Source organism: Dendrobates tinctorius, unplaced genomic scaffold (assembly GCF_039654945.1).
Source record: "Dendrobates tinctorius isolate UK_male_01 unplaced genomic scaffold, ASM3965494v1 ptg000150l, whole genome shotgun sequence".
NCBI lineage: Eukaryota > Metazoa > Chordata > Amphibia > Anura > Dendrobatidae > Dendrobates > Dendrobates tinctorius.
Window position 1 is genome coordinate 10,915,251 of NW_027361817.1, and position 13,626 is coordinate 10,928,876.

At 43.6% G+C, this 13,626-nt stretch overlaps 1 protein-coding gene across 1 annotated transcript in view; it reads right to left on the reverse strand.

Annotated features, from left to right (window-relative positions):
* DNAH7 (dynein axonemal heavy chain 7) overlaps positions 1-13,626 on the reverse strand; it is a 529,416-nt gene that overhangs the window by 75,899 nt on the left and 439,891 nt on the right. Inside the window, exon 54 of the mRNA XM_073546702.1 lies at positions 2,510-2,686. Coding sequence (XP_073402803.1) covers positions 2,510-2,686 — 177 coding nt within the window. The remainder of the gene's footprint in view (positions 1-2,509; positions 2,687-13,626) is intronic.

The following is a 13,626-nucleotide window of genomic DNA, read 5'->3' on the forward strand; positions in this document are numbered from 1 at the left end:
AATAAATCCCCAACAGTGTCACCAGCAAAGCCCCCCCACACCATCACACCTCCTCCATGCTTCACGGTGGGAACCAGGCATGTAGAGTCCATCCGTTCACCTTTTCTGCGTCGCAAAAAGACACGGTGTTTGGAACCAAAGATCTCAAATTTGGACTCATCAGACCAAAGCACAGATTTCCACTGGTCTAATGCCCATTCCGTGTGTTATTTAGCCCAAACAAGTCTCTTCTGCTTGTTGCCTGTCCTTAGCAGTGGTTTCCTAGCAGCTATTTTACCATGAAGGCCTGCTGCACAAAGTCTCCTCTTAACAGTTTTTGTAGAGACGTGTCTGCTGCTAGAACTCTGTGTGGCATTGACTTGGTCTCTAATCTGAGCTGCTGTTAACCTGCGATTTCTGAGGCTGGTGACTCAGATGAACTTATCCTCCGCAGCAGAGGTGACTCTTAGTCTTCCTTTCCTGGGGCGGTCCTCATGTGAGCCAGTTTCTTTGTAGCAGTTGATGGTTTTTGCCACCACACTTGGGGACACTTTCAAAGTTTGCAACCCCATTTATAAGGAAAGAAATCCCACTTATTAAACCTGACAGGGCACATCTGTGAAGAGAAAACCATTTCCGGTGACTACCTCTTGAAGCTCATCAAGAGAATGCCAAGAGTGTGCAAAGCAGTAATCAAAGCAAAAGGTGGCTACTTTGAAGAACCTAGAATATAAGACATATTTTCAGTTGTTTCACACTTTTTTGTTAATTATTTAATTCCACGTGTTAATTCACAGTTTTGATGCCTTCAGAGTGAATCTACAATTTTCATATTCATGAAAATAAAGAAAACTCTTTGAATGAGAAGGTGTGTCCAAACTTTTGGTCTGTACTGTATATATATATTTGTGTGTGTTTTGATGAATATTTCCTTCGATGTCTAAATGACAGAGAACTGCTGTATGTAAAAGCTCATGTTAAAATCGCATTGCAATCGGGTAATAATCGCACTGCACTCGGATGTAAATCTGATGCTAGGTGCGAAAATCGGATTGTACACACATGACATTCGTGACTCTCGACAGGGAAGCTCGGACCGATTTTTCATTCGTTTAGTGTGACTCCTGCCATAGTGCAGGAATCGAACAATGATAAGCAATTGCTTCTTAAATATGGTGACTTCCCTGCACCATTTTCAAGTCAGTTCAATGTTTTATAGGTTTTTAGGTGCTCCAAATTTTGTGGATTTTTCTGAATGTCACATGTACAGATTTTCTATATACTGTACATTTAAAATGTATCTAAGGAACAAAAAAGCCATATGACTGTAATAAAGTCCATTTTGTTTTTTGCCTATTAAGCCCTAATAGACTAAGTCTTACCTCCTCATCAGTGCTCATAATCTAATATATAAAGCTCAAAGTGTGTATGTATGTGTATGTGTGTGTGTATGTCCGGGATAGGCATCCGCACCGTCGCAGCTACAGCCACAAAATTTGGCACAGTCACACGTCTGGACCCCGAGAGCGTCCTAAGCTATGTTGTGAGGCGAAATTTTAACCCTGTGCGTTCTAATTCACTAAACAATTTTGCCCCTATCTACATACTGGGGAAAAAGTGTGTGCGCATCAAGCCCCGCCCCTCATTATGATGTCATAATGCCCCTATCTACATAATGGGGAAACAGTGTGTGCGTATCAAGCCATGCCCCTCATTATGATGTCATAATGGTTGCCATGGCGACGCTGATTCATCATAGGTTGCAAGCCCCGCCGCTCATTATGATGTCATAATGGTTGACAATGGGATGGAGGATGTGTGATGGGTATATGGGCACGGGACTATGGGCTGGAGGATATGTATGACGGGTATATGGGCACTGGACTATGGGATGGAGGATATGTATGACGGGTATATGGGCACGGGACTATGGGATGGAGGATGTGTGATGGGTATATGGGCACTGGACTATGGGATGGAGGATATGTAAGACGGGTATATGGGCACGGGACTATGGAATGGCGGATATGTATGATGGGTATATGGGCACGGGACTATGGGATGGAGGATATGTAAGACGGGTATATGGGCACGGGACTATGGGATGGAGGATATGTATGACGGGTATATGGGCACGGGACTATGGGATGGAGGATATGTATGATGGGTATATGGGCACTCGACTATGGGATGGAGGATATGTATGATGGGTATATGGGCACGGGCCTATGGGATCGTGGATATGTATGATGGGTATATGGGTACGGGACTATGGGATGGAGGATAATTATAATTTGTTATAACTAACCACAGTTAGTTACTATGCCCGGGTAGCGCCGGGCTCTTCAGCTAGTATTACATATAAATACTACCAAGTAGAAGAATATGACTATCTTCTGTCTCACACATTCAAAGCTCTAATAAAAGTGATGCTGCAAGATGTTATTAAATGTCCTCAATTACAGAACAATGTATTTGTACATACAGTATAGTTGCAGGTGCTAATGCTAAAAAATATTTGCGTGACTACCTGATCATCAGCAAATTTCAATAATGCGGCCATCGGATCAGCGCCAGGAGACAGAACAAAGATCAGTGGGGCGCAGCAGTGGCTGTCACCAAATGCTTTTGACAGGTCAAATGGAGGAGGTTCAATAAACTGTCGCCCCAGATTCACTGTTACAAATTCCTGAATCATTGGAATTACCTAGATAAAGAAATATTTGTGGAGATGCAGTCAGGAAAATTACCTGCAAATAACGCCATTAATGACCATATATCGGTACTTTATCATTTCTGAGCAAGGTTACAATTATAACAACTGTGCCATAGGAATATTATGTATAACATGCTTCCTATATGGCTAACATTAGGTAAAGCAGGCAGTGTATTCATGTGAAAACAGAATGTAATTCAGCAATAATGCTTCACACAACAGATGACATCATGAATCCAGAACCTAAATGTTACTGGTACTACTTATCATTACAGATTCCCTGTAGTTCCAGTCCAGTCCCTGCTAGTCTGTGCTTTTTGGTCCTTTTCTCGACACCGAAAATACCCACAAAGCGAATATCTTGGTGGGATGAAGGTTACTGTTGCAGCCAATTTTTTGTATATGGAGGTCAGGACCAGTAAACATAGACCATCAGGGTCCAGGTAAGCCTCAGAGTGGAATCAGAAGGGATGACTTTTATTTTTAAGCAATAATTTCTATATTACAGAAAACATTTTTAAATGCTTATTATGGATCCTGATCGTGAAGAGCATCTTACTGTATATGCCCAATCCATCTTTTCTAAATGATTATTAATTGGATTATTTTGGTAGATCATTTATTTAATTTCTCTTCACGTATCGGATTTCTCTGGGATTAGTAAAAAAATAACTAAAAGAAATATCACTATAAGTAAATTCCTAAATACCTTTAACTGTACAATTAAAATGTCTGCCATCCTGTTACACTTACAGAAACCTGTACTAGAATGTTACAACAGATGCCAGTGAGCATGTGTAGTAGGAACCTCCTCAGGTGAGACCTGGAGATAACCATATCATGTCATACAGAATATGGCGGACAGCAGTGTGAATGGTCTCTTCTTGCTACAACACTCCTTGTATACCCAATATTAGATCAGACAGATAGGGTGGACAGCAGTGTGAGGGGCATCTTCTTACCTCAGCACCCCTGGTATCTTTGGTGTAAGATCAGATATAGATGATGGACAGCAGTGTGAGAAGCCACTTCTTACCTCAGCACTCCTTGTATCCCCAGTTATCACATAGACAGGGTAAACAGCAGTGTGAGGGGTATCTTCTTACCTTAGCACCCCTTGTATCTCCGGTATTAGATCATATACAGATTGTGGACAGCAGTGTGAGCAGCCACTTCTTACCTCAGCAGTCCTGGTATTCCCAGTATTAGATCAGATAGACAAGGTAGACAGCAGTGTGAGCAGTCTAGTCTTACCTCAGCACCCCTGTTATTTGTAGTATTCGATCAGAAAGACAGGGTGGACAGCAGTGTGAAGGGAATCTTTCTATCTCAGCATCCCTGGTATCTCAATTCTTCGATCAGATAGATAAGGTGGACAGCAATGTCAGTGGCCTAATCTTACCTCAGTACCCCTCGAATTTCCAGTTTTAGATCATAAAAGCATGCTGAAGAGTAGAATGAGCAGTCTATTTTTTTCTCAGCACTTCTGATATTTCCAGTATTATATCGGAAATACAGGTTGGGCAGCAGGGTAAGCAGCCTCTTCTAACCTTAGCACCTCTGGTTATTTCAGTATTAGATCAGAAAGAGAGGGGGGACAGAAGTGTGAGTGACTTCTTCTTACCTCAACACCCCTAATATGTCCAGTATTAGATAAAAAGACAGTGTGGACAGCAATGTTAACATCATGTTCTTACTTCAGCAACCTGGGAATCTCAAGAATTAGATAAGAAACATATGGTGGACACCAGAGTGAGTGGCATGTTCTTATCTCAGCACTATCAGTATAGCCATGATTCATCTGTGTGCAATTTTAATTCTAAGCAATCATCCTTCCGTGGATTGGTAGGCTGAGAGTGGTTGTTTCATCAGTATTATGCACCTGTGTTACCTACCAAGGGGATCTGCTGCATGTTTGTGCATTTCGCTTTGTAACCTTGGCTGGAAAATACCAATACTTTTTCACTAGATCTATAATTGAAGTATATCCATTGGAAGCAAATCTTCAGGAACATGAGTGGAAGGCTACAGACATTCTACTGCCTAAGCTCAGAGGCATCCATACTAACATTCTGGGACAGGTTTCATTTAGTGTAACAAGGCCGTCATTTTAATTCTATAATGATAACCTGCTTAAAGAAAACTATCTTCATTTTCTAATTAGAAATATTGAGGAATCTACAGTGGTTACAGAAAGTATGCAGACCCCTTTAAATTTTTCACTCTTTGTTTCATTGCAGCCATTTGGTAAATTCAAAAAAGTTCATTTTTTTTTTCATTAATGTACACTCTGCACCCCATCTTGACTGAAAAAAATGTAGAAATTTTTGCAAATTTATTAAAAAAGAAATACTGAAATATCACATGGTCATAAGTATTCACACCCTTTGCTCAGTATTGAGTAGAAGCCCCCTTTTGAGCTAGTACAGACATGACTCTTCTTGGGAATGATGCAACAAGTTTTTCACACCTGGATTGGGGGATCCTCTGCCATTCTTCCTTGCAGATCCTCTCCAGCTCCATCAGGTTGGATGGTGAACGTTGGTGGACATTCATTTTCAGGTCTCTCCAGAGATGCTCAATTGGGTTTAAGTCAGGGCTCTGGCTGGGCCAGTCAAGAATGGTCACAGAGTTGTTCTGAAGCCACTCCTTTGTTATTTAAGCTGTGTGCTTAGGGTCATTGTCTTGTTGGAAGGTGAACCTTTGACGAAGTCTGAGGTCCAGAGCACTCTGGAAGAGGTTTTCATCCAGGATATCTCTATTCTTGGCCGCATTTATGTTTTCTTTAATTGCAACCAGTCATCCTGTCTCTGCAGCTGAAAACCCCCCATAGCATGATACTGCCACCACCATGTTTCACTGTTGGGATTGTATTGGACAGGTGATGAGCAGTGCCTGGTTTTCTCCACACATACTACTTAGAATTATCACCAAAAAGTTCTATCTTCGTCTCATCAGACCAGAGAATATTATTTCTCATGGTCTCGGAGTCCTTCATGTGTTTTTTTTTAGCAAACTCTATGCAGGCTTTCACATGTCTGGCACTGAGGAGAGGCTTCCGTCTGGCCACTCTACCTTAAAGGCCAGACTGGTGGAGGGCTGCAATGATAGTTGACTTTGGGGAACTTTCTCCCATCTCCCTACTGCATCTGTGGAGCTCAGCCACAGTGATCTTGGGGTTTTTTCTTTACCTCTCTCTCTCCAAGACTCTTCTCCCATGATTGCTCAGTTTAGCTGGATGGCCAGGACTAGGAAGACTTTTGGTGGTCCCAATCTTCTTCCATTTAAGGATTATGGAGGCCACTGTGCTCTTAGGAACATTGAGTACTGCAGAAACTCTTTTGCAACCTTGGCCAGATCTGTGCCTTGCCACAATTCTGTCTCTGAACTCCTTGGCCAGTTCCTTTGACTTCATGATTTTCATGTGGTCTGACATGCACTGTGAGCTGTGAGATCTTAAATACACAGGTGTGTGCCTTTACAAATCAAGTCCTATCAGTTTAATTAAACATAGCTGGAATCCTATGAAGGAGTAGAACCATCTCAAGGAGGATCACAAGGAAATGGACAGCATGTGACTTAAATATGAGTGTCTTTTTTAATAAATTTGCAAACATTTATACATTCCTGTTTTTTTTTCAGTCAAGATGGGGCACAGAGTGTAGATTAATGAGAAAAAAAATGAAATTTTTTGAATTTACCAACTGGTTGCAGTGAAATAAAGAATGAAAAATTTAAAGAGGTCTGAATACTTTCCATACCCACAGTATAATGACATTTTCATTTCTTATTTTATTTTCTTCTTTCTCATAGAACACCTTTAAGAATATTAAAGCCTGCATAAACTATTTCAAAGTTTATGTATACATATACAGTATGATAACAAAAACAAAGGTATTTAAATTAGAGAAAAGTTTCTTTTCTTCTTGTTCATAGGCTCTGTGTCACGTCGCCACTCGCGCCTGTCACGCCACCGCTCGCACCGCCGCCCCTCGTGTCTCATCATACTTACCATGCCGCAGCTTCTCGGCGCGTCCCCGTCCTCTCTCCTGCTCTGACAGCGGCGTCTCTGCTCCTCCTCGGGCACGCGCACACTGCAGGCCTCGCGGCGCATGCGCACTTCGCCCCTTGTAAGCTCAGCCGCTCCTCCCGGTCCTCTCTATGATCTGGAGGACCCTGACCCGGAAGCACCTCCTCACCTTCCTATATCAGGCCGCCTCTTCCTATGGACGCTGCCTGATCATCACTTGTATCCTTAAGTGATTCTGGCCCCACTCTTGCTTGTGTCCTCCCACTCCTTCCTTCAGCCTCCTGTTACCTCCTGCCCTGTGTTACCTTCACCGTTTATCTGTGCTCCTGTGTTTCAGCTGTGTCAGCCTGTGTCTCCACCCTGCCTGTGCTCCTGCGCTCCAGCCGTGCCATCCTGTGTCTCTGTCCTGCTCGAGTTCCTGTGTTCCAGCTGTGCCACCCTGTGTCTCCATCCTGCCTGTATTCCTGTGTTCCAGCCGTGCCACCCTGTGTGTCCATCCTGCCTGTATTCCTGTGTTCCTGCCTTGCCAGCCTGTGTCTCCATCCAGCCCAAGTTCCTGTGTTCCAGCCGTGCCTGCGTGTATCTCTGCTCTCTCCGTAGTTCCTGATTCTTGTTTTCGCCAGTCTACCCGGCTGTCCTGCCTGCCATCTGTTACGTCCACCGTGTCTGCCCCGGGTACCAGCTGCCACGGTAATAGTTTCCCCTGGGCCTGTCCCTAATGCTCCCTGTATAGGGGGTGGTCCTCCTGGCCCACTCGCCCAGGGGAGGTTCGTTGCCGTGGTCCAGTGGGTTCACCCTCGGGTATCCTGACACTCTGTCTGGTACTAGGGTCGTACCTGTCGTAAAGCAAGTTGAGCATCAGTCATCGCAGAGGGGATGACACTGCAACTAAGTGCTTTGAATTGAGATACCCTCATAAACGGTACCTCACTGTACAAAAAGCAACAGCGAGAGCTGTTTACAGCTTGACAATCAGAGCAGAAAAAGAGAGGGTGCAGTGAAGGGTGCCAACAAATACAGTGCAGGTCAGGGGAGGCTGAGGAAGGTCCTAGCTCTACACATGTTCTCAACTCACCCCTTGAGATATCCTTTGTAAAAAGTAGGTGTGTGTTTGTGTTCAGGAGTTTGAAATTGAGTAAGAGTGTGTGTGCATGTTTTACGTATATACAGTATATGTGATGTGAGCGTAGGGATGTATAAGCAATTGTTGTACAGTATGTCTGTGATATGTACATGCATATAATTTATATATAGTTACCGGTATATATTTTATTTATACTTGTACAGCATGAAAAATATATATTTTATATAAATATCAATTATTAGGGGCACAGGCAGGACAATCTGTCACAAGGACTGGAATCATTGAACAGTGTGTTGTCTTCCTGGCACTCGAGATTGACACATCGCGGATCAGGTTGACTGATCCCTGGGACGGGTTGGTGAGGACCCTGGGGTCATGGTACAAATTGGAAACCATAACAAAGAGGGAGGTGGAATGTCCTTATAAATTATGTACACACTATAGGTTGAAACAAGAGCGCAATAGGGTCTTATCTGGGTAAACCGTATATGATATAAAAGTTTTTATACTCACCCTTTCCAGGAGAGAGTCAAGCCTGTATAGTTGGTATGTCAGCCTGCTGCACGTCCAACGGTCCACATCGGTGAACGCAACATAGATTCTTTGGAATAAATTCTTGGACTTTTAGGTGCGCTGCCAGACAGATTTCATATCCAAACCAGGTTAATGAAATAACCCTTTATTCCCTACGCGTTTCGAAGTATAACACTTCTTCCTCAGGGGATGACATATGAGTACAGGGAGCTGTCTCCAGATTTATACATTCACAATTCAAACTTGGCGCCATAAATGACATGTGATGCACCACAGAGGTCAAAGATCAAAACAATTCAAATGTCATAAAATGTCAAAGTCATTTCATCTATGGTTGATAAAATCAATTATACCTTTATTTTATTTTGCAGGAACTCTAAAATTGGAATTAAAATAGGAAAAAAAGAAGAAAAAGAGGAGAATTAAAAAGGAACTTGCGTTGTGAGGAAAATGAAAGGACCACAGTCCAGTACTCACACCATTATACCAGGGAAGGTGTCAGGACAAAAGAAGAAAATATATATTTCTCTTGGAGATATATATATTTCCTTTTTTAGTTCCAATTTTAGAGTTCCTGCAAAATAAAATAAAGGTATAATTGATTTTATCAACCATAGATGAAATGACTTTGACATTTGAATTGTTTTGATCTTTGACCTCTTTCTCTTCACCATGGAGATTATTCTGCGATCATCCACCACTGTTGTCTTCCATGGATGCCCAGGTCTTTTAACATTGATGAGTTCACCAGTGCTTTCTTTCTTTCTCAGGATGTACCAAACTGTAGATTTTGCCACTCCTAATGTAGCAATTTCTCAGATGGGTTTTTTCTGTTTTTGCAGCTTAAGGATGGCTTGTTTCACCTGCATGGAGAGCTCTTTGACTGCATGTTTCCTTCACAGCAAAACCTTCCAAATGCAAGCACCACACCTCATATCAACTCCAGGCCTCTTATCTGCTTAATTGAGAATGACATAACGAAGGGATTGCCAACACCTGTCCATGAAATAGCCTTGGAGTCAATTGTCCAATTACTTTTGGTCCCTTTAAAAACAGGGTGGCACATGTTAAGGAGCTGAAACTCCTAAACCCTTCATCCAATTTTAATGTGGATACCCTCAAATGAAAGCTGAAAGTCTGAACTTCAACTGCATCTGAATTGTTTTGTTTAAAATTCATTGTGGTAATGTCTAGAACCAAAATTAGAAAAATGTTGTCTCTGTCCAAAAATATATGGACCTAACTGTAATTGCCACTAGGAAAACCACTTTCCAAGAGTGAAAAGGTAGTGATACATCCTGCAGTGGTTCAAAAGGAGCATCCTGTAAGGCTCCAAGGACTAAGTTAAGATCCCATGATTCCAACTTTTATAGGGAGGCGCCATATGGGAAACTCCCTGAATCAACGTCTTCACCTTCAATCTGGTGGCAATTTTGCGTTGGAATAGAACTGACAAAGCTGAAATTTGATCTTTGAGCGAGCTAAGCGCGAGACCTGACTCTAATCCAGATTATAGGAATTCCAATATGGAAGGAATGGAGAACACCAGAGGGGAACATCCATGGTCGTTGCACCACGAGAAGAAGGTTTTCCAGGTGTGGTGATAAATGCGCATGGACACGGGCTTCCTAACACTAATCATGGTGGAGATCACCTCCTGAGAGAAACCAGCTTGAGCTAAAATCCAGGATTCAATGGCCACGCCGTCAACGACAGGGCCCCGGAGTTCTGGTGGTAAATCGGGCCCTGTGAGAGTAGATCAATGCGATCTGGAAGTCGCCAGGGAATGTCGGCGACAAGTTGGACTAGTTCTGCGTACCATGCCCGGCGCAGCCAATCCGGCGTGACTAGGATCACTGGTACCCCCTCTGCTCTGATTTTCTTGATGACCCTTGGAAGCAAGGTAAGAGAGGGAAAAATGTACGGGAGTTGAAACCGGTGCCACGGCAGAACTATGGCGTCTGCTCCGATGGCGCATGGATGTAGTGTGAATATAAAAATGGCTATTTTGAGTCCATATATTGAAATATACAGACTGCATTTAGACCAGGACAGAGCTGCATTTCTAGTCAAACAATTACAGACAAGATAATGGTTACAGTGACAATCTTGAGAATCTATGTTTGCTGTTTGTCCTTGTAAAACATAAAGGTTTATTCAACCTCTGTCTGTGGTGAGTTTATCAGACCATTAGCTGCATTTCTGATGTGATGTTTCCACAGGACACAATGTCGAGTATATTAAAAGACAATGCTTGTTGAAACAGTATGTTTAATCTTGATTACTGGAAAGAATTAACCTTTGTGTACGCTGTTGACTTACTTGAATTTTAAGAGCAGCGAATGGTGTGAGTATACTGACAAGGCATCACCTGATATTTGTGTCATATGGGGGTTAAACGTGGACCAGGCATATAGACAATTGCACATTATTGTACATAAGGCTATAGAAATATGGCTGGGGAAGCCTAATGTAGATGCAGGAATATAGGTGGCGACCTGAAACCCATTATAGTGTATTCAATCTTAAAGATCTCTTTAACTGTAGTCTGAAATATATATATTTTGTGCTAGGGTTCTGATCATTGTGTAAACCTTTGTTTAAAGCATATAAAAGCTGGTGAAGCAGTCACTGAAGGCAGAAGCTTTTGTGGACCTGTGTAAGGGGACACTTCGCAGTGTAGATCCTAGGAAGCATTCTCTGTCTTCGCTGACCGCTTCTCCAGCTGAATTATTTCCGGACAGATGACGTAAATGCCCCTAGTGAAGACTCTTTCTCTTCTTCTTTCTGATGTGAGTATATGTACCGAAACCTTTGTAGTCTGAATATATATAAGTATATGCAATATCATACTATTTTCTATTTCCGTAATTGCTATATCATTGTCATATATTCCATTAATTTTGTGTTTTTATCATTTAAATTAATCATTGTATAATAAAATTGTGTCATATCCAAGTGGTGCCTTCTTTAAAGCCATATCCGAACCTCATTGCTAAACAGTTGGCAATACACCTTGGTAAAGACTCTGGGGGCGGTGGCGAGTCCGAAAGGCAAAGCAACGAACTGGAAGTGTTCCTTGCAAATTGCGAAGCGCAGGAACTGCTGGTGGGATGGACAAATTGGGATATGATGGTAAGCATCCTTGATATCGATGGATGCTAGGAACTCTCCTCTTTCCATGGAGGCGACGACTGAACGGAGAGATTCCATTCTGAATCGCCATACCTTGCCAAAATGATTTACCAGCTTGAGGTCCAGTATGAGCCACATCGTTCCATCCTTCTTTGGAACCACAAAAATGTTTGAATAAAAACCCTTGAACCTTTCGTCCTGAGGGACCAGAATAATGACTTTGTCCCTTTGCAGCGCATGAACGGCCCGAAGGAAAGCTGTTGTCTTTGCTTTGGGAGGTGAGGACCGGAAAAAACGTGTCAGAGGGGGGGAAGAGAACTCTATTTTGTGTCCAGAGGACACCAGCTCTCTGACCCACTCGTCGTGGACAACCGCGAGCCAGGCCTGACTGAACGAAAGTAGATGACTGCCTACTTTGTCGGTGTCCGCCGGATACCGCAACAAGTCACTGTTTAGAGAATCTATGGGATCTGGCTCCCCTAGTTCCAGATGTCCTTGGTCTGGGTTTCCAGGAGCGGTTAGGTCTGTATGAGACCTGGGAACCTCTGTCTCCACACGGGGGCCGACCTGATCCAGAAGAGAAGGTTGTGGAGGACCAACTGGAATTGTTGCGAAAAGGCCGAAAACGAGTTGGCTGTAGATTCCAAAACGGCCGGACGAGCCTTTGTTGGGGAAGGAATTTACTCTCCCCCCGGTAGCATCAGAAATGAGCTGATCCAGTTTCTCTCCAAATAGGCGACCAGTTTAATAAGGCAGAGAAGTCGACGATCTTTTGGAAGTGGAGTCCGCCCGCCACTCGCGGAGCCATAGGGCCCTTCTAATGGAGACTGCATTTGCGGCTGCCTGTGCAGCGCAATTGGCGGCATCTAAAGAAGTGTCCACTACAAAGTCTCCTGCGTGAACTATCTGACTGGCGAGACTGGCTGCTTCCGAAGGTTGCTATCCTGGATGGCAGTAACTAACACTTCTGCACAAGCGGCCATAGCCTTAGCCACCCAAGTCGCCGTGAAAGATGGAAAGAGTGACGCTCCTGAAGCTTCAAAAACTGAGCGAGCAAGGTAGTCAATTTGACAATCAGAGGAATTTCTGACTGAAGGACCTTCAGAAATGGATAGAAGAGTTTTGAAAGCAAGACAAGATATAGGAGGGTCCACAGAAGGGGACTGTAACCAATCCTTCATTAGTTCTGGAGCAAAAGGGTATTTAGCCTCAATAGGCTTTTGACCTGAGAACCGTTTACTGTATGTGGCCGGTCCCTGTGTCTTGTAAGGTAGCGCTTGTTATTCGGGTTGGGGATACTCGCTTTGCAGCCAAATAACCAGGTCCGGCACGGGTTTTTCATAAAACATTAACATAGTCCATGCGGTTTAATCATCATTAACCAAAGCAATATGCAACAGTCTTATAGCAGACAGCAGGGTATCTTCACAGTGGAGCTCTACTCCTGTTAGCCCTCTGGTCAGACAGGCTGTGCTTCATACAGCCAATAGGCTATACAGTCTCTTAGTTACAATCCTGTGTCTGGGTTACGTCTTAGCGGCTTCACCACACTGCAGACGTCCATTCCCTCCAGGGAACTGTCAGACACACATCGCCATTACTCACAGCATCCACACGTGCACTCAGGAAGGCAGCCACATCTTCCAGCACGTCAGCTAGACGAGACCTTCCATACGGACCAACCGGGTCCAGGCATTCACTCATGTGACCTACCCTGGTCATCTTATATGGTCCGTAGCCACGCCCACCGGATCACATGGCTATGACCTCATCGCAAGTCCTACAACCATTCACAGGTGCCACCCATCTCACCAACCACCTGAAGGCTTCTCCCTGACACATTGTCCCAGAAACATCAGCAGTACCGCTGCTGATCAATACATAATCAAGCCTTCATCCCAAGGCCACCCACCTTGGGATACATAATGGTCCTTTAGCACCCTACTCCTCTTACTACACTGGATATGCCTGTACACCCAACCTGGGACACCCACACAGCACCCCCTAGTGGACACAGTGGTCACTACACCACAGTCTCTGGACAGTGCTCTTAAACTATGGATGGCTGGCAAATACCCTGTGCACAAGTTTAGTCTTCTTAAAGGAAACAACGTGTTCTGGAGCAGGAATACTCTCCTCGTCCAACCT